The following is a 21,913-nucleotide window of genomic DNA, read 5'->3' on the forward strand; positions in this document are numbered from 1 at the left end:
CCTCAAAGTTTTTTTAAGAGTGATGTAAGATGTCAATGGTATTGTCTTGAAGAGAAATCAAAGAACGAGCTGTCCCTAAGACAGTCAATGCTCGACTGATCAAATTGTTGTCCCAGAAACAGGGAATTATTACCCTAAATGTTAAAATAGTTTCAATCCAGTACCTGCATTAGTTTTGGAGTTAGTAACTTGCATGCAAAATTTTAACCAGAAGTTTTAAGTTCAAAAGGGGACATAATTTGGCAAAAATGCATGTCAGAGTTACGGGACTTTGTGCTGTCACCTAGTTTTATAACCCCCGAAGACATGTGTGAAGTTTCAATTCAATATCTGCATTTGTTTTGAAGATAGTAACTTGAACGCAAAACTTTAACCAGGATTTTCTAAGTCCAAAATGGGGCATAATTTGGCCAAAATACATGTCAGAGTTATGGGACTTGACCCAGTAAGGTTGTTAATTGACCTAGAAAAAGAAAAAATAAGTTTCAAAGCTATATGCCTTTAAGTAATAACTATATGTACGCAAAACTTAAACCAAGATTTTGTAAGTCCAAAAGGGGACATAATTTGCCCAAAATACATGTCAGAGTTATGGGACTTTACTAAGTGAGTTTGGAAATTGACCTAGAAAAAGAAAAAAATAGTTTCAAAGCTATATGCCTTTAAGTAATAGCTATATGTATTTGTACACAAAACTTTGACCAGGATTTTCTAAGTCCAAAAGGGGGCATAACTGATTGGCCAAAATGCATGTCAGAGTTATGGGACTTGATGCTATCACCTAGTTTTATAACCTTGAAGACATCTGTGGAGTTTCAATTCAATATCTGCATTAGTTTTGGAGATACATGTAGTAACATGCCTGTAAAACTTTAACAAGAATTTTTTAAGTCCAAAAGGGGGCATAATTTGGCTAAAATACATGTCAGAGTTATGTGACTTGACCCAGTGAGGTTGGTTATTGACCTAGAAAAAGAATAAATAAGTTTCAAAGCTATATGTCTTTAAATGATAGCCATAATTACGTACTTGCATGCAAATCTTTAACCAAGGTGTGACGCCAACGCCAGTGTGAGTAGAATAGGTGGACTATTCTTTGAATAGTCTAACTAAATACAGTGGATCGGACAGTAGATCTATTGGCCCTTTGTGTTACATTCATACCCTCAACTCATTGATCCATTGGGGTTGGTAATTGTGTCACCTAAGGTTGTATACGGAACCCATGTTCCAATTACATGCACCGTCACCTGTCGCTCCTGCAGAACATACAAAGTGTGATCTGGACTTCAGAGACGACTATCAAGTCTAGGTCTTGCACACAAAAAAACATGTCAAAGCAAACATTTATGCTACTTACTAAGATTGATCCATGCAGTCAAAATTACAGTGCCAACAAGATTAGACATGACCCTTGACCCTAATGTGCCGATTCGATCTTTGAGATAGTGGTCTGAGTCTTGCATGTAACATGCTGTCTCACTGAAGCAAATATTTCTGCATTTTTTATAAAAAGGAAAACTACATGACTGTCTTAATTTACAGTCTGGACAAGATCAGGCATGGCCTTTTGCCTCTTACTGCGACATTGACCTTTGAGCAAGAGACATCGATTGTGCATACATCATGCTGTCTATATGATTTATTTGGGTTTTACGGGCACCAACACAGTATAGGTTATATGGCGCCAAACATGACTACAAATTTTGGTTCCACATTTCATTTACATCGAAATAAAAACGAGGTATGGAAGCTGTCTATATGAACGTTTAGTCCAGACAAGATAGCAGGTACATCAGTCAATACGAAGACTATGCCCGGTTGACTGCAAGCGGGCTGGACATAAATTGATGAAGAGATTTTATGTGGACTTTAAAAACTGCCTATCTGAACTCTGAATTCATACAACCTTGACCTGGAATCAACAGGACTGAAAGTAAAATCCTTTCAAGGGGTTCATGATATTGAGCTAACAAAACCTTGTCTTTTGACCTTTGATCTCACTGTTTGACCTTAACCTTGAACCAACATGGCTGAAATTTTGTTCTTCAGGTTGTCTTGTTATGGCAAACAAGAGATGAAAAGATATGAAGACACAAAATACTGCCTATTGTCTTTTCACAGTATAACTTTTGACCTTGAAACTTGTGTTCTGCAAGTCATCTCATTTTGGCAAAGTTTAAATGATAACGAGCAGACAGGAAACACTTACCTACCTTTTGACTTTTGACCTTTTGTATGACACTGACCTTGAAACACATGGCTGAAAGTTGCCTTCTGTATATCCTCTGATTATGGCCAACAGTTGTTCAAGTATCAAGGGAGTAAAAGATATAGACACAATTTGTAATAACCTGACTAACAGCACCAGTCTCCACAAAATTTAGAGGCGACGTAACTATTTTAAGACAATATTCAAGACAACATATAGATTACACTCGGAAAACAAGTTCAAATGTATGTTTGGACATATTTATTCCAGAGATGTTAAAAGCAAACAAAGCCTCTGTACAATGTTACATTTATTATCACAGCATGTTTTAATATGTACAATATGAAATATAAATATTGTCTTTTTATTGTCAGAAGAATTCATACTGTCAGTCTTTGGAAGACATAACTTCTACATCTTAAAGTGAAAATAGTTTCCATTCTATAAATAGTTTCCATTCTATCAGTCAGTTGAATGATCTGAAGTATGTGGTTTACTGATGCAGTCTTTAGTATTTTTATGGTGCCCATAAAACCACGTTTTATGAATGCAAATATCAAATCTGTTTTAGTGCATGTTCAACAGAAACTGTAGAATTTTCAATATGACAAATAACAAAAACCTTGCACAAAAGAATACAATAATAATTGGTTAATAGGATCAATTAACAAGAGCTGTCTGTAAAACAGCGCGCTCCACTATTCGGGGATTTGACAGTAAAATGAAAATATGTCTGAATAAGAGACCTCCACTATAAAAAGAAGATACACCAAGGGGCATAATTCCATCAAATACACAAATTAGAGTTATTAGGATTGTTAAAACAAGTGCAGATGACAATGGTAAAGATATATTTTCAGTTTCAAGTCATTATCTTATATAGTACCAAAGTTATGTCCAGAAAACGAAGTTTGTTAAAAAAAGAAAAGTATAAAAGGGGCATAATTTGGTCAAAAAATACAAATCAGAGTTATGGGGATTGTCACCACTTATGCAGATGATGGTGATAAAGATACATTTTAAGTTTCAAGTCTTTATCTTATATTGCATTAAAGTAATATCCAGAAAGCAAAGATTGCAAAAAAAAGTTTAAGTACAAAAGGGGCATAGTTCTGTAAAAAATACAACTAGAGTTATGGGGTATGTAACCACGAATGCAGATGATGATTATAAACAAATATTTTTAATTTCAAGTCATTATCTTTTAAAGTACCAAGGATATGTCTATTAATAAAGCTTTCGAAAAAATTTAACATGAAAATAATTCCAAGTATAATTCCTTGGTGACCTTGACCTTGAGTATAATGGGCCCAGCCCCTGCATATACTATGTTTGCATGCTGGACAATGTTTATGAGAACTTCCAGTAAGGTATAAGCAAAAGTAACAAAGATATGACAGAAAAACAAAAGTTGCCGAAAAACTTTAACCTTATAAAAAACCTATGTATAACAGCTTGGTGACCTTGAACCTGGGTATAATGGGCTCAGCCCCTACACATATTTTGTTTGCATACTGGACAATGTTTATAAGAACTTCCAGTAAGGTATAGGCAAAAGTAACAATGATATGACAGAAAAACAAAGGTTGCCGAAAAACTTTAACCTTAAAAATAACCTAAGTATAAGACCTTGGTGACCTTGACCTTGGATAAAATGGGCCCAGTCCCTGTACATATTTTGTTTGCATACTGGACAATGTTTATGTGAAGTTACAGTAAGATATAAGCAATAGTTACAAAGATATGACAGAAAAACAAAGGTTGCCGAAAAACTTTAACCTTAAAAATAACTTAAGTATAACAGCTTGGTGACCTTGACCTTGGGTATAATTGGCTCAGCCCCTACACATACATTGTTTGTACACTGGACAATGTTATGTGAAGTTACAGTAAGATATAAGCAATAGTAACAAAGATATGACAGAAAAACAAAGGTTGCCGAAAAACTTAAACCAAGAAGGGTCACGCCAAGGCCGACGCTTGGGCGAGTAGTATAGCCCCCCTATTCTCCGAATAGTGGAGCTAAAAAACTAGTGTTAACTCTAGCCATACTGTGAAGTAATTTTATTTCGCGTAGGACAAATTTTTGCATATTTCGCGCTAGGACCAATGCGCGAATTTAAGACCGCGCTATTATTATTTTTTAATTTTATTTTTTTATTACTAAAACTGAAAATGCGCGAATTAAAGCCCGCGCGAAACAGTCCTATTTCACGTTTGCGCGAAATTTCATGTCAGCGAATTTTAATGATTTCACAGTATTAAAAAATAATTCTTCCATTTTTTTAAAAGGTTCAAAGAGCATTTTCCTTTGAACAGGGATGCCATCTAGGTCAAACAACGTAATTAAGGCATTCTTTAGAAGTCTAATTCAAATTTTTCATATCCTTCATTATTTGCATTTGATAATACTCATAAAACTGTTTTGAGAAATGCTGAGAAAAAAAAAATTGGGACAACTTTGTTTGTTCAATGTCTCTCTCATTTGCAAATAATTTTCTGAACTGGTAAAGATTAAAAGATAAATTCCCAAACAGAAAAAGCTGCAGATTGCCAATGTATTTAACCAGAGTTTAAGATTAGATAAGGCTGGATCTTTTCAATACAGAATAGTGAAACAGGGTAAAATCTGAGGAACAATCTAATAGTTCATTAAGCAAACAATTCTGTATCAATAAACTTAATATAAAAAAAAAACATAAACAAGGAAAACTGTTTAAATAGTTTTGGCCTTTCTGTAATTTCAAAGTAAGACTTAATTTACCCTGAAGTTGTAAACTTGTAAAAATTTTAAAGAGACATGATTTGCCAGCATTATGTACATTATCATCACTCATCACCTGAATGCAAAAAGTGGACAAGTGCTTCTACATGTCAATGCACTTTTTGCGCTTATGTGACAATATGTTATGGATAATGACTGAAAATATTTATTTGAAGAAAATCAAAGTTTAAATGAAAATCTATAGAAATTGATAAAACAGTTTATACAATGTCACATGATTGAAAAATTCTATCATTTAACAATTAATTTTCTTTACACACCCACTGGTATATGAATTACAGAAAACATTTTTTGATGAAATATGGCATGAACAAAACTAAATTTCATCTACAAATATACTATATAATCCCTCATGTACATATATTTATCTTGCCTCCTACAAGTTTCTTGCATTTCTATTTGTCAATAGACGTCACGTGGAGACAGGGTATATTCCATATCCTGCTAGTATATTTCAGATATGAATTCTGATTAAAACAAAATGGCTGCCACACTGCTGGCTTAATTGAATCAAGCCAGATTATTTATTAGCTCCAGTGATAGTATCATTTCCGAGAGTAAATTTAGTGTTTTCTTGCCAATTTCATGCTACTTAAGTTGAGGCTCATGAAGTTTGACAAAAGTTAGCCGTAAAAGCGGAATAACTCTGTATGGAATACACGGACGTTGAAATCTTGTTTTGGAAGTTAAATAGTTAAATCATCGTGAAATAAAGGAATTGACATATTTGTTACTCAGCAGTTTGTTGTAAGATCATTTAATCTACGTGCAAGATAAATGATTTATCAGGAAACGGGATGAAAGCCGAAGTATCAAGACATTTATGACATCGTGATATCTGGTAACTTTCGAAAGGATGGAACAAGAAGTTTTTTAGTGTTTCTAATCTAAACCAGTTCATAACCTGTGTAAATGAGCTTTTGTGTTTTTTGATTTAACCAAAACACAGGTCATTGTGCATTTTATGGCTGGTGTAAATCAACTAGTGATGACCAAACAATTGATTTGTAGGATTCCAGTCTGCACAGTAAGTAGCTTTGTTAATTTACAAAATGTGTTGATTATAGCATGTAAGTAAAGGGTAGTCGGCAAGATAAAATCGTTACACTGCTTGTTGTTGACAGGATACGGGATATACGCTGTCTCGAAAATCCATATCAGGCTCGAGCTTAACTAATAATATATATATATATTGTAACTGTATATACTGTCATTATGAGCTTGCCAATTCTACCTGCTGTGGATTACCTTCCTGCAGAATTATTTAAGCTTTAATTTTAAGCCCTAGAAATTGAAACAGGATTTTATTCAAATTCCGTTACAAGTGCACCCTTATTTTTAATAAACCAGCAGTATCTTTTAACTCAAATGTCAAGTACCTAACTTTAGACCATGGTAATATGCCTAACTGTATTCATTTCCTGCAGTTTTAATGTTGGTTTTAAGTCTTTCTTTAATAATTATTATGCACAAATGTATCTATAAAATGTCTTTCTAAACAAAAGTGCAGTCTTCCATGAAGAATTAAAATGAACACAACATTGGGTGTTTTACTATTAATTCTCTTATGACAACTCATTTGAAATCTCAATCAAAGGTTACCATAATTCACATAAATACAGAACAAATCCAAAGGTGTTGCATTTGTCTGAGCTTGATTCCTTGTGTGAGATTCTTTCATGCTCCAGTATACAATGAGAAAAAGTAAATATACAGTAAAAATATTGGGTACAGTAACAATGGTCGTTTCTGTTGAAGTTCCTGTACACACAGCAACGATCCCGCACTGAATGCTGCCCATAATACTCCAAGCAACTGAAAGCATAAATAAAAAACAGTTTTATATATAACAACCTGACTATGAAGACCTAAAAATGGTCTTTATCACCAAAGGCTGTCTTCACTGTCAAAATCCACTTTTTACCGAAAATGAAACCTATAAATTGGCTTTAAATGGTTCCATTTCAAATTTGACTGAACTGAAAGGCAGTTCTGCATGTTTGAAACAAATACTGTTCTACAATGTAGAAATTCATTGAAGCATATTTTTCGAGGTATTACTGTATCCTAACAAGAGGGTCACTGATGACCCTATATGGCTCACCTGTTAAACTTGGCCTTGGAATCATCAAGATACACATTCTGACCAAGTTTCATGAAGATAGGGTCATAAATAGGGCCTCTACAGTGTTAACAAGCTTTTCCTTTGATTTGAGTGATGACCTAGTTTTAGACCCCACATGAACGAGTTTCGAACATGGCCTAGGAATCATCTAGATAAACATTTTTACCAAGTTTCATGAAGATAAGGTCATAAATGTGGCCTCAAGAGTGTTAACAAGCTTTTCCTTTGATTTGACCTGGTGACCTAATTTTTGACCCCATATGACCCAGTTTTAAATCTGGCATAGGAATCAGCAAGATAAACATTCTGACCAAGTTTCATGAAGATGTGGTCATAAATGTGGCCTCTAGGGTGTTAACAAGCTTTTCCATTGATTTGACCTGGTGACCTAGATTTTGACCCCACGTGACCCAGTTTCTAATCTGGCCTAGAAATCATCAAGATAAACATTCTGTGCAAGTTTGTATCAAATCAAGGCATAAATGAAACTCTATATGGCTGAAAGGGCCAAAATAGTAAATTTTGCCCCTTTCAGGGCCAGTAACTCAAGAACTCATTAAGGAATCTAGCCCGTTTTTGAAAGGAATCGAGACCTTATTGTGAATTAAGTTGTGTGTAAGTGTGGTTAAAATCCAATGTAAAATGTCACTTCTATCATGTTCACAAGGTAAAAATGAACAAATTTGTCTCTTTTAGGGGTCAATCAGGGGCTGTAACTCTGAAACCTATAATTGGATCTGACCGATTCATCATGGAATCCAAGACCTATTGTTATTCAAGATATTTTGCAAGTTTGAACCAAATCAAACCATAAATGAAGTCTCTATATGGCTGTAAAAGCCAAAATAGCAAATTTTGGCCCTTTAAGAGGCTATAACCCATGATGGGATCTGGCCAGTTTTTGAAAGGAACCAAGATATTATGCCAATACAAGTTATGTGCAAGTTTGATTTAAATCAATTGCAAAATGTGGTCTCTATTGTGTTAACAAGCCAAAAATAGCAAATTTTGGCCCTTTAAGGGGCCATATGTTATGTATTAATCCTTTCCATCCTTCGTAGGAGAACCGCACTGATGCGTAATCAATGAATCATTCACCATATATCACCTTCGCCATTATTTACATATTTACACTATCACCACCATTATTTACAAGTGTCTGACAGGTGCAGACTAGTTGAAGAGACAGATATTGAGATACAAGGGAATCCGGGTACCAGACCCTAGCTCTTTTTGAATAGACCCCTTGGTTCTTTAACGTGCCCGGTGTATAGCACCAGTACACGCGAGGATTGCCTGGGTTTCTGACCAGTACACACCTCTAGTTGGGTGGGAAACACTGAAAAGCATTTCTGAAAATTCCTGAGGCATCTGTCGGGGATCGAACCCCGGACCTCTGGATTGGAAAGCTAGCGTGCAAACCACTGAGCTAATCTGTCCACCCGTCCATAATGAAGGGTGATCACAAAAGCTGACCTTGTCACTATGTGACAGGTGAGCGAATAAAATTCAGCCAATAAAACTGATACGGTCAACCGTCTTGTACTTCATATTTTTTATCTGACCAATCAGAAATCATTGTTTTTTCAGTCAATTTTCATTATAGTTTTTTATGGGAAAAATACACCTTTGTTATCAACTGACCTTTATTGCAAAGTCAGTTTTCAGATGTCCTTCGGAATTCTTTAAAGGTACAGATATCAAGTGTACTTAACACACTGTGCATTTGATATTTAACGCCATTTCAACACTACTAGGTTAGACAAGAGCTGACCAATGTTCCTGGATTTCCTACCAATATCAACTTGTTTTGGACTGCAAATAACTGACAAAGTTCCCGTATTTATCTTTTGTGGAAAACAAGTAATTTCAGAAGCATCATCTTCTGTGTACAGAATCTGATGCATTAACAACTGTCCTGCAACTTGTGGAGGACAGATAATTTAAAATTCATTTTCTTCAGTCCAGGGAATCAAATGCGATATTTTTTGCTCTCTTAGCTTAACAAAACAGGTAGGATAAAACAGAACTCTGAAGAAATAGTAAATGAACTGTAAGAAACATTTTTTCTCACCTTTAATAAAAGAGCAACGTAATGAAATGCTTTAAACAATGGCAGAATCAGCGCAGTAATAACCAATGGCAACACAGAATATCCCACAACACCTAGGCACTGTGAATATGAAACCTGAAAACATTTAACATCAAGTAAGGTAAGTGTGATGTATGAGAGGGTAGGATTCTTCTGTGAATAAGTAACAAAACTTCAATTTCTCAGTCAAATTAAAGTCAATGAGGGAAAATTATAAAGCTTACAACTTCACATGCTTATCTGTAAAATCTACCGGTAATATCTTGTTTTATAATTTTTTCGAGCAGAATATGAAAATGGAATTTCAACAATTTTCATTTGTTCATCTCAAAAAAGCTAAATTGTTCTGAATATGTATAATTCCCCATCTCAACTAAAGGCAACAAAATGAGGTGAAAATTCTAAAATCATAAAATCTCCCTTTTAATTCTTGACAATGCAGAGACATCAATCAATAGCATTTGACTTACCTCTCCACCTAACACTCTTGCCAACATGAAAATAATGAGTGATCCAAATATCCAAATAGTAATGATCCATGATACAACCTGCAACAATAGGTGAAAAGTAATTATCTGTGTGCTGCAAATATGAAAATATTGTCACATAACTCTATCTACAGCTATCGCTAAGGGTGATTCATACCCCCATCTCCGCCCTTAAAGTATTGTTTTAAAAGTTTAAATGGTAGTAAATAATACTTACCGTATCGTCTTAACTACTATTAACTATATTTCAAGACAAAAAGATCTTAAAACATAAAATGTTATAAAAATGGTGAAAATAAAGTAAACAAGTGCTATTAAATTTTCTTCAATGGTTTTAATGTCATTCTCCTTAGTATAAAAGATTTAGCACAATTAAAAAGGGAGAATTTTTTTTAAACAAAAACTGTTGGAGGACAGCAAAGACTATTCTACAGACTTGACAAATGAATGAATAACGGGGCATAATTTTGAGAAAATACAAAGAAGAATTATGGAACCTGTGCAATGTCAGATCATCACAGTGAACAAGTGTGTGAAGTTTCAACCATTCCCATTTGTGGGTACTGAGATACCAGCTTACATTCAAAGACTGAACCAAAATTGCTAAGTCAAAAAATTTGTTTATTTGTTTTGGGTTTAACGCCATTTTTCAACAGTACTTCAGTTATGTAATGGCAGTTAACTTAACCAGAGTTCCTGGATTCTGTACCAGTACAAACCTGTTCTCCGCAAGTAACTGCCAACTTCCCCACATAAATCAGAGGTGGAGGACGAATGATTTCAGACACAAGTCTCTTATCAACTCATCAAGGAGAACATAGGACCACCCAGGAAACGAACTCACGACCCCGCGATCCACAGATCTGTGCTCTCCCTATTGAGCTAAGCGGGTGGGTTGCTTAGTCAAAAAAGGGGCATATTTTTGTAAAAAAGCAAAATAAAGTTATGGAACCTGTTAAGTGTAAGTCAGTTTATCACAGTATGTGAAGTTTAAATCAATTCCCACAAGTGTTTACTGTCAGATACCAGCTTACATACAAAAACTTAACCAAATAGGGACACAGACGCTGATGCTAAAGCCGATGCACAGATAAGTCCATCAGCTCTAACTATTGTTTGAACTGAAAGTTACTAATGATACTACCATCGACTTATCATTCTCGTATACAAGGGGTCTAAAGTGGTTCCTTGGATCTACCTAGGACTAAAACCAACACCTAGATGGTTGAGATTACTGCTCCAAGAAACCCTATCCATTGTCTTTTTTTAACTCAAAGCAAAATGCTCTTTTTTCAAATTACACATATCATAACAGGATAAATGACAAATAAATCTCCAAAAAGTTATTTTATAAGCAAGAAAGGTATTTATGGTAACTGTGCATACAGAAATTTTAACTATGATTGTAAATCACTACACACAGGTTATACAAAATTACTTGAAAACAGAAAATGTTTACCCTAAATTGTCCATACAAAGAAACAAGAGAGTACAACAAGATGACAACAAGTGGTCCCCAGAAATCTGGATTCTCTCTCACAATGTGTCGGTTAAACCCAAGCTGTGGTAGAGGGAACAGCACACATCTCAACTTGTAGTAGATATCCTTCAAGTCTATGTCAAGCTCTTCACTGCCAATGATATGAAATACATAACTTTTGAACAAAATGTATGAAATTTCATTTTCATTGCGTTTTCTTGTACTTTTAATTACCCGACGATAAAATTAAAGTATATATCTAAAATAGGACTTAACTGACTATAGAAATACACTTGAGGCCACAAAATGAAAAAAAATCCAAAATTCAAGAAGTGTCGTATTCATTTAGTATCATTAAAATACACTTGCATGATACATGACATACATTTTGTCCTCATACATTTTCAGAAAATTTCAGAAAACATGTATATTATTAGCAGACTGCATGTCTTTCAAAAACAAAGCCGATGGAACTGATTGTTACAATTTACTAAAATAGCAAAAGCTTCCTAACTGCTTTTTGCCTTTAGAAGCTTTTTTTACTGCCAGAGTTGTTGTGCTGCTTTGTTAAAACTTATATGTAAGCATAGATATCTTGCGGTACAGTCTGAAATATTGTTGACCTTATGTTTAGTCTGTATTGGATAACAGGTCTTCTATACGTGTGCATAATGTGCCTACCTGAAGCTTCACCAGTGACTAATAAAAAAACAAGAGGGTCATGATGATCCTGGATCGCTCACCTGAGTAACATGAGCTACATGTTTCAAATGTCAAACTGATGCTAAACTATTAAAAAGTAGGTCAGTAGGTAACATTCACTGTCACTGAAAGTCAGTTTTAAGATTGGTGTGCAAAACTGTATATTATGTCATCCAAATTAACAAGAAAGTAGGTCAGTAGGTCAAGGTCACAGTCCAACGACCCCAACTTTGGGTCATCAGGTAATTTTAAGTAAACAGTCTAGGAAATATGATCAGACAATTTTTTAAGTATTATTTCCTACATAACTCATATAATGAGTAACCCCGAGCTGGGCCTCTTTTCACCCAAGGGGCATAATTTGAACAATCTTGTTAAAGGACCACTAGGCAATGCTACATACCAAATATCAAAGGCCTAGACCTTATACTTTCAGGCAAGAAGATTTTAAAACAAGAGCTGTCTCCATAGGATGACACATGCCCCCGATGGCACTTTAAATGAATAGTTATGGCCGATGTTCGAGTTTAGGACCTTTGACCTACGGAGCTGGGTCTTGCGTGCGACATGTCGTCTTACTGTGTCACACGTTTATGCGTAGTTCCCGTCCCTAGATTTGCCACTATAATGCCACCCTTTTCAATGGTGGAGTATTTAGACAATTTTCCACCAAAATGCCACCTAAAATGCCACCAAAATGGTGAAAAAATGAACAGGACAGTGCAAACCCGTTTTCCACTAAATTCCACCTCTTTCCACTTGTGTACACCTTTAGGTGGCAATAGGTGGAGTATTTAGACAGTTTTACACCAATATGCCACCATTATGGTGGAAAATTTGTTTGCCACTTAATTCCACCAATAGCCACCTTCATGGTGGCAGTAAGTGGAGTATTTAGACAAATTACCACTAAAATGCCACCATTATGGTGTAAAAATATTTTCCACTAAACACCACTTACTTCCACCAATCGCCACCTAACAGGTGGCAGTAAGCAGACAAAATTTCACCAAAACGCCACTATGGTGGCAGTCCTATTTTCCACTAAATGCCACCAAATAGCTGGCAATAGCAGGAAAATATGTGGCAACTAGTGGAAATCGTCTGCACCTGCTGAATCTGAAAAAACTCAGTAGTAAGCAAAAATCAAATTATATTAATATATTTTTTATTTTTATGAAAAATCAAAGACTCTTCACAAGAAATCACAAAAGGTCTGAACACGAGGATCAGGATGTTGTCAATGCAGTCTTATTTTTTCATATTCCAGGATGGCTTAAGTAGATGGCGAATGACTCTCCAAATTTCACTCCTTTGGATGTAAGGCCATTTTTCCAGCACACAATCTGTAGCAGCAAACCATACAATGTCATCAATTAATAGATATATTTTTCTAACATTCTGAATAATTTTGCAGAAAATTGTAAATTTCCTTTAGAAAATATATGAAATCGAAAGACTAAACTGTAACTCACTGACATAACAAAGAACTCTACAAACTTAATCTATGTCAAATATTGTGAAATCATTTAAATTCGCTGGCATGAAATTTCAAGCAAACGTAAAAAGGACTGTTTCACGCGGGCTTTAATTCGCACATTTTCAATTTATAAATGAAAAAATAAATTAATTAAAAAATAATAACAGCGCGGTCTTAAATTCACACATCAGTTCTAGCGCGAAATACGCGAAAATTCGACCTACGCGAATAAAAATGATTTCACAGTAATATGCAACATCTTTATTATAACTGTGAGAAGTTTCTTCAAAATCTACATTGTAGAAAAAATTCTATTCACTCAAACGGTTACATTGTTATGTGGAAATATATGCATCTTGAATCAATAACAAGAACTTGAGAATTGATTAAAGATGTGGAAGCACCATTGCTCTAAGTGATTTACACTTGTGTCAAATTTCATGAATATTTATCAATGGATTACTTGTTATGTAGGAATTTATGGATTGAAAAACAATTAAATGGCAATAACTTTGGTTACTGAAGTGATCCTGATGGAAATTGCACATGCAATGCTGTCCTGTAGTGATCTACATTTTTATAAAGTTTCATGAAGATCCATCAATAGATGCAGGAAAAATCCCTATTTTTTACCAAATCAAGGGGAAATACTTCTTTTACTAGGTAAATAATTGAGCAGTGTTAAGCAGTGTTAATGAGCTTATAATAAATACATGAGGTTTAGTGATTCTATAGACAAAGCTATAAAAATATTTTTCCAATTACAAGCATTTTCAGTTAATCCGACAGATAACAAGAGCACCGCCTTGCGGGTGCTGACGCTCATCTGATTTTTTTTGTATAATAGAAATATTGTCCTACCCATGATTTTCTAAGTCTAAAAAGGGCCATCATTCTTGCAAAAAGCAGGACAGAGTTATGTTTCTTGATGTACAGTGTCCACTTATGATTGTGAAAAACTATTGCAAGTTTTAAAGCAATAGCTTTGATAGTTTATGAGAAAAGTTGCCTTAAACATAATACTCAACCAAGAAAATGATTTTCTAAGTCCAAAAGGGGCAATAATTATTGCAAAAAGCAGGATGGAGTTATGTTGCTTGCTGTACAGGGTCAGCTTATGATGGTGAACAAGTGTTGCAAGTTTCAAAGCAATAGCTTTGATAGTTTAAGAGAAAAAGTTGACCTAAACATAAAACTTAACCAAGAAATCTGATATTTTTTAAGTCCAAAAGGGGCCATAAATCTTGCAAAAAGCAGGATGGAGTTATGTTTCTTGCTGTACAGGGTCAGCTTATGATGGTGAACAAGTGTTGCAAGTTTTAAAGCAATAGCTTTGATAGTTTAGGATAAAAGCTGACCTAAACATAAAACTTAACCAAGAAAACTGATTTTCTAAGTCCAAAAGGGGCAATAATTCTTGCAAAAAGCAAGATGGAGTTATGTTTCTTGATGTACAGGGTCTGCTTATGATGGTGAACAAGTATTCCAAGTTTCAAAGCAATAGCTTTGATAGTTTAGGAGAAAAGTTGACCTAAACATAAAACTTAACCAAGAAATCTGATATTTTCTAAGTACAAAAGGGGCCATAAATCTTGCAAAAAGCAAGATGGAGTTATGTTTCTTGCTATACAGGGTCAGCTTATGATGGTGAACAAGTCTTCCAAGTTTCAAAGCAATAGCTTTGATAGTTTAGGAGAAAAGCTGACCTAAACATAAAACTTAACCAGGCAACGTCGACGCAGACGCCGACGCCGACAACCGCTCAAGTGATGACAATAACTCATCATTTTTTTTCAAAAAATCAGATGAGCTAAAAAAGAAAGGACACCGCCAAAAATAATATCCCTCCGCCTTTGGCAAAAGGTAATAATAGCACTTGGGTTTTTCATCACATTTATAATTAATATTTATCATATAATATGCCAGGAATTTCTATTAATTGGTGTATTTCTTTAAAAATTAAGGGTTATTTAAACATTAGCTTTTATAAAAACATATAATATTTACCTGATTCAAAATTATCTTGATATGTTTCTTTTATGCAGTAATAAGCTGTATGCTGCTCAGGTATATACAGTCAGGCAGGCATATCATGTCACAAAGTTGCACTTTTTTCACAGAAGGTACCTGGTATGAACAGTTTAAAGTACATATTGTATCCTAAGTGCTAATCAATAATGTAAATAATTACAAAATGATACAATTTTACAAACAGTGTTATAAATATGATTGAGCTATATTCCAGAAAATATATCTGGCATTTATCCATCTGCCAAACTTCCTAAGACATAAAAGGAGATTTGATGACTTTAATTCAAAGCAGTTTGGTAAAAGTTGTTTCAAATTCAGGTATTTGTTAAGAGTAAATAATTAAGACAATGTTAAAGACAGTAATAATTAAAAAAAAATAAACAGTATAATATTGTTACCTCTCACAATGTGTTTCCAGTTTCTCCCAGGCTGACTCATCAAATGCCAGATTTCAAATTTTGTTATTACTACACATATAAATTGATTCCACACATACACTTTCTTGGTCAGCTAAAGAAGGTGTCAAATCCTTAAGTTGAAAAGCTATTGTAAAAACATCCTTTTTATAAACACTTCTTTTTTTCAATTAATGAAGAGAATAGGCAAGAACTATTTCTTTGCATCTGACCTGATGTTTGCCTGCATATATAAATCGTAACTAACCCAAATTCCACCTGGGGTTGTTTCTATACATTAGTGTGGGAGCTTGTAACTTGATCTATCATTAATCTTATCTTTAACCAACTTTCACTCATGCAGAAATAATACACTGCAGACACATTTAAAAATGATCTTTTCAGAATCAGCTAGTACAGCCAATTTCCACTAGTTGCCACCTATTTTCCACCTTTTCTGTCGTTCATTGAATATAATAATAATGCAAAGCTATAATAAGCAATAAATATTCTGTCTCACAAAAGAACGAAAATTAAAATTTTCTGTATACCATTCTGAATATTATTTTTGTCCAGCTAGTGTCAGCATAGACTTATTCTCATTTTAATGAAACCCTTTGAAAACGGGGCCTGGGTATACTGTTTTGCAGATGTTGGTCAGTCTGTCGGTCATTTGGTATGTTGACCAATTGGTTTCCGGATGATAACTCAAGAATGCTTGGGCCTAAGATCATGAAACTTTATATGTAGGTTGGTCATGACCAGCAGTGACCCATATTGACTTGGAGGCCAGTAGGTCAAAATCACAGCGCCCTGGAACAGTTAAAACAGTTTCCAGATGATAACTCTAATAATCTTGAGCCTAGGATCATGAAAGTGAATGGGAAGGTTGAACATAGCTAGCAGATAACTCCTGTAGATTTTTAGTTCAGTAGGTCAAAGGTCAAGGTCACAGTGAGCTGGAACAGTTAAGCTGTTTCCGGATGTTAATTTGAGAACTCTTTGACCTAGGATCATGAAAATACATAGGGAGGTTGATCATGACCGGCAGAGGACCCCTACTGATTTTGAGGTCAGTCAATGGTCAAAGGTCTAAGTCACATTGACCCAGAACACTAGAACTTTTTTTGCCCAATAACTAGAGAATGCTTTGGTCTAAGATCACATTTGATACAGAAGTAACTTTTTTGTTTTGTTTGTTTGATTTGGGTTTAACGCCGTTTTTCAACAGTATTTCAGTCATATAACGGCGGGCAGTTAACCTAACCAGTGTTCCTGGATTCTGTACCAGTACAAACCTGTTCTCTGCATGTAACTGCCAACTTCCCCACATGTATCAGAGGTGGAGGACTAATGATTTCAGACACAATGTCGTTTATCAAATAATCACGGAGAACATATGCCCCGCCCGAGGATCGAACTCGCGACCCCGCGATCTGTAGACCAACGCTCTACCTACTGAGCTAAGCGGGTGGGTTACAGAAGTCACTTATGACTGGTAAATGGCCAGTAATTATTGATTTAAAGGTAGTACATCAAACGTTCAGTGCACAGTGACCAAATGATTTCTGTTTCTTGTACAGTTACTGAATGCATCAAGTGGGGGCGGGGAGCATTTTGTGTTCTACGAGCTGTTGTCAATGTGCAGTTTTAGCAAAGTCAGGTTCCGTGTCAATTAGGCCTGAAGTTTGAAGTTTAGTGTCCATTATACCTTGATTCCAACCTGAGTCCATGTGAAGATTTTTGTACAGGGTAATCCAATGTCTTACAGTTCTCTTTTAAATCAAACATCACAAAAATTTCTAAGTTTTTTTCCCACCTATTCGCCACCAAGAAAATTTGCTAAGTCCCTATTTTCCACTAAACGCCACTCGATTTCCACCATGAAAAAAAGCTATGTTCTACTTTCCACCAATTTACACCTTTCTACCACCATAATGAAAAACTATGTTCAAATTTACACCTAATGTCACCTAAATGCCACCAAAATAAGGTGGCTTTTGGTGGCAAATTTACCACTTAGGTGAAAAAAGAGCTGAATTACACCAAACGCCAACTAATGCCACCTATTTCCACCAACTGCCACCCGTTTTTCATGGAAATAAGTGGCAAAGAGTGGCATTAGGTGGTAAATCTAGGGACGGGTTATTTTAAAATCCATGCATGAATGACAAAGATATGGACCGGACACACCCATCAATGCACTATCATGAAAAAAGACCTTCAACATCTAAGTGTGACCTTGACCTTTGAGCTACGGACCTGAGTCTTGCGCATGACACGTCGTCTTACTGTGGTACACATTCATGCCAAGTTATTTGAAAATCCATCCATCGATGACAAAGATATGGACCGGACACGCCCATCAATGCACTATCCCTTAATGTCTAAGTGTGACCTTGACCTTTGAGATACGGACCTGGGTCTTGCGCGCGACACGTCGTCTTACTGTGGTACACATTCATGCCAAGTTATTTGAAAATCCATCCATCGATGACAAAGATATGGACCGGACACGCCCATCAATGCAATAACCCTTAATGTCTAAGTGTGACCTTGACCTTTGAGCTACGGACCTGGGTCTTGCGCGTGACATGTCGTCTTACTGTGGTACACATTCATGCCAAGTTATTTGAAAATCCATCCATCGATGACAAAGATATGGACCGGACACGCCCATCAATGCAATAACCTTTAATGTCTAAGTGTGACCTTGACCTTTGAGCTACGGACCTGGGTCTTGCGTGCAACACGTCGTCTTACTGTGGTACACATTCATGCCAAGTTATTTGAAAATCCATCCATCGATGACAAAGATATGGACCGGACACGAAAAATGCAGACAGACCGACAGACGGACAGACTGACAGACAGACGGTTCAAAAACTATATGCCTCCCTTCGGGGGCATAAAAAATTTCTATACAGGACTATGCAAAGCTTGGGGGCAGGGCCTCCTTTCACCCAAGGGGCATAATTTGAACAATTTTGGTAGAGGGCCACAAGGCAATGCTACATACCAAATATCAAAGGCTTAGATATTGTGGTTTCAGACAAGAAGATTTTTAAATGTTTTTCCTATATATGTCTATGTAAAATTTAGGACACCCGGGGCGGGGCCTCTTTTCACCCTAGGGGCATAATTTGAACAATCTAAATAGAGGACCATTAGATGATGTCATATGCTAAATATCAAGGCTCTATGCCTTGTGGTTTTGGACAAGAAGATTTTCAAAATTTTCCCTATATAAGTCTATGTAAACCATGCGACCCCCAGGGCGGGGCCATATTTGACCCTAGGGGGATAATTTGAAAAATCTTGGTAGAGGACCACTAGATGATGCCGCATACCAAATATCAAAGCCGTATGACCTGCGGTTTTGGACAAGAAGATTTTTTAAGTTTTTCCTTTCGGTTGCCATGGCAACCAGATTTCTGTAATGTAATTTAATTCTTTGAAAAATTTTGAAAGGGGACCACCCAAGGATCATTCCTATGAAGTTTGGTGTAATTCTGCCCAGTGGTTTTTAAGAAGAAGATTTTTTTAGAAATTGTTGATGGATGACGGACATCAAGCGGTCACAATGGCTCACCTTGTCACTTCGTGACTGGTGAGCTAAAAACATATGTAGGGCAGGGTTCAAGGTTGTAATTCTGTTTGAAGACCAGTCTCAAAAAGTTGTTTCTTAGATCAATTTTATAACAGATTAATGGCAAAACAGAATACACAGACTGGTCTCCATTCCTCAGTTTTATAACTTTCCATCTAGTATTTTCATTCACAGAAGACTGTGTTACACAGTACAACTAAATGATCTTACAGTAGTGGTTCCAGATCTTCCTGATCCATGTCCTCCTCCTCCAGCAACCAACCAAACCCTTTACTGTCCAGAAACTGGGATGCTTTTCCACGATTTTTTACACCATATGCTGATCCAGGCATTGATTTACTGTCTGCTGTAGGAATTGTACCTTCCAGGTCATTCGTGGCTGAAAATATGTACTATAAACATTGATTTTATGATGGTTTAGTCTTTATAATGAAACACAATTCTTTTATATTTTCATTAATAAAACACTTTCTTCAACGAAGCTTTATACTGCAATTGTTTAAAAGAGTGAATATTAAACTTAAAACTTGATCAATTATGACTGATTATAGGAATTCATTCCAACTACACTGCCCATTGCGTATGACCGACATTCTGATTCTGTTTATTTCAATTGATACTAATGATAGTAATTTATTATTACTTACTATTTACAAAGCAGTAGGGATTTATATTATATTGGCTACATAATTACATTCTCTTTTTGACTTAGTCACCTAGCTTTAAAAAGTATCTTACTTTCAGTAATTTCCTTAAATCCACGTAATTTTACTTGTATCTTTCAAAACCCAGACTTTAGAAACATAATATTATTACAGACACTTTCTGTGACTAGAATAATGTAATTGAAATTCACACAAACATTTTTTTTTAACTTTGAAGCCAAATTTTAAGTACTTTCCAAGTGTAGGAACATTGATTTTTATTTCATTTTGTTACATGAATGCGCCTTACTTATGGTATCCAATGCATATCACAATACACCGTATTGTTGCATCTGTATCCCAATATGTATTGTATCCTGAGACTAGCATATCATTACTTTAACCTTCACCCTGATAAATTTCTGAAATGGACTGGTCCATCTTTCAATTTGTGCAGTACCACTTGGGCATAAAAAAATAAAAAATGTTTGTTTCCAGTATCCCGACCTACCCTAAATTTTTGGCCTGACCCTAAATGTTAATTGCCTTGAAGAAAACTGTTCTCAACTTTTTGACAAAAAGTTGCAAAACTGCACTTTTTATGTTAGAAATCAACTTACTGATGCTCTAAAAGTATAACTCCCTTATTTGTATTCATTTTTTGACACAAAAATTATTTCCGAAAAGTCCCCCTTAATAAACAAGAGGACCATGATGGTCCTGAATCGCTCACCTCTTCCCACATGACCCAGTTTTGAATATGACGTCGTTTTTTCTATTATTTGACATAGTGACCTAGTTTTCGAAGGTACGTGACCCTGTTTTGAACTTTAACTAGATATCATCAAGGTGAACATTCTCACTAATTTTCATGAAGATCTCATGAAAAATATGGCCTCTAGAGAGGTCACAAGGTTTTTCTATTTTTATACCTACTAGCCTAGTTTTTGACCGCATGTGACCCAGTTTTGAAAATGACCTAGATATCATCAAGGTGAACACTCAGATCAATTTTCATGAAGATCCATTGAAAAATATGGCCTCTAGAGAGGTCAAAAGATTTAAATAATTTAAAACCTAGTGACCTAGTTTTTGACCACAGTTGACCCGGTTTCAAACTTGACCTAGATATCATCAAGATGAACATTCAGGCCAACTTTCATACAGATCCCATGAAAAGTATGGCCTCTAGAGAGGTCACAAGTTCTTTTTTAATTATTTGACCTACTGACCTAGTTTTTGATGGCACATGACCCAGTTTCAAACTTGACCTAGATATCATCAAGGTGAACATTCTTACCAATTTTCATGAAGATCCATTCAAGTGTATGGCCTCTAGAGAGGTCATAAGGTTTTTCTATTTCAATACCTACTGACCTAATTTTTGATCGCAGTTGACCCTGTTTCAAACTTGACCTATATATCACCAAGATAAACATTCTGACCAACTTTCATACAGATCCCATGAAAAATATGGCCTCTAGAGACGTCACAACGTTTTTTTATTATCTGACCTACTGACCTAGTTTTTGACAGCACCTGACCCACTTTCGAACTTGACCTAGATATCATCAAGATGAACATTCTGACCAACTTTTATGGAGATCCATTCACACGATGGCCTCTAGAGAGGTCACAAGGTTTTTCTATTTTTAGACCTACTGACCTAGTTTTTGACGGCACATGACCCTGTTTCGAACTTGGCCTAGATATCATCAAGATGAACATTCAGACCAACTTTCATACAGATCCCATGAAAAATATGGCCTTTAGAGAGGTCACAAGGTTTTTCTATTATTTGACCTACTGACCTAGTTTTTGACGGCACGTGACCTTCTTTCAAACTTGACCTAGATATCATCAAGATGA

At 35.5% G+C, this 21,913-nt stretch overlaps 2 protein-coding genes and 1 long non-coding RNA gene across 5 annotated transcripts in view; 1 reads left to right on the forward strand and 2 right to left on the reverse strand.

The window, feature by feature from the left end:
- The window catches only part of LOC123526151 (protein YIPF4-like), a 63,176-nt gene extending 43,359 nt beyond the window's left edge, over positions 1-19,817 (reverse strand). The window contains exons 1-6 of one of the 3 annotated variants that reach the window (XR_008366725.1): positions 19,611-19,810; positions 11,162-11,333; positions 9,685-9,762; positions 9,197-9,310; positions 4,166-6,812; positions 2,510-3,991 (exon numbers count right to left, since the gene is read on the reverse strand). Coding sequence is in view for 2 of the 3 variants with exons in the window: in XM_053521485.1 (XP_053377460.1) it covers positions 6,675-6,812; positions 9,197-9,310; positions 9,685-9,762; positions 11,162-11,333; positions 19,611-19,732 (624 nt within the window). In the remaining variant the exon portion in view is untranslated. Of the gene's footprint in view, positions 1-2,509; positions 6,813-9,196; positions 9,311-9,684; positions 9,763-11,161; positions 11,334-19,610 lie in introns of those variants that run through there. The other 2 variants (XM_053521485.1, XM_053521489.1) reach the window with 2 other exon arrangements.
- Positions 1-21,913, forward strand: part of LOC123526158 (kelch-like protein 28) — a 71,215-nt gene that overhangs the window by 27,359 nt on the left and 21,943 nt on the right. The gene's annotated exons all lie outside the window — the stretch shown is intronic.
- On the reverse strand, positions 13,031-17,711 carry LOC128547886 (uncharacterized). Its single transcript, XR_008366744.1, has 2 exons — positions 15,372-17,711; positions 13,031-13,230 (listed from the first exon to the last, which is right to left on the reverse strand). It is a non-coding gene; the product is annotated as an uncharacterized LOC128547886 (long non-coding RNA).

Source organism: Mercenaria mercenaria, chromosome 1 (genome assembly GCF_021730395.1).
Source record: "Mercenaria mercenaria strain notata chromosome 1, MADL_Memer_1, whole genome shotgun sequence".
NCBI lineage: Eukaryota > Metazoa > Mollusca > Bivalvia > Venerida > Veneridae > Mercenaria > Mercenaria mercenaria.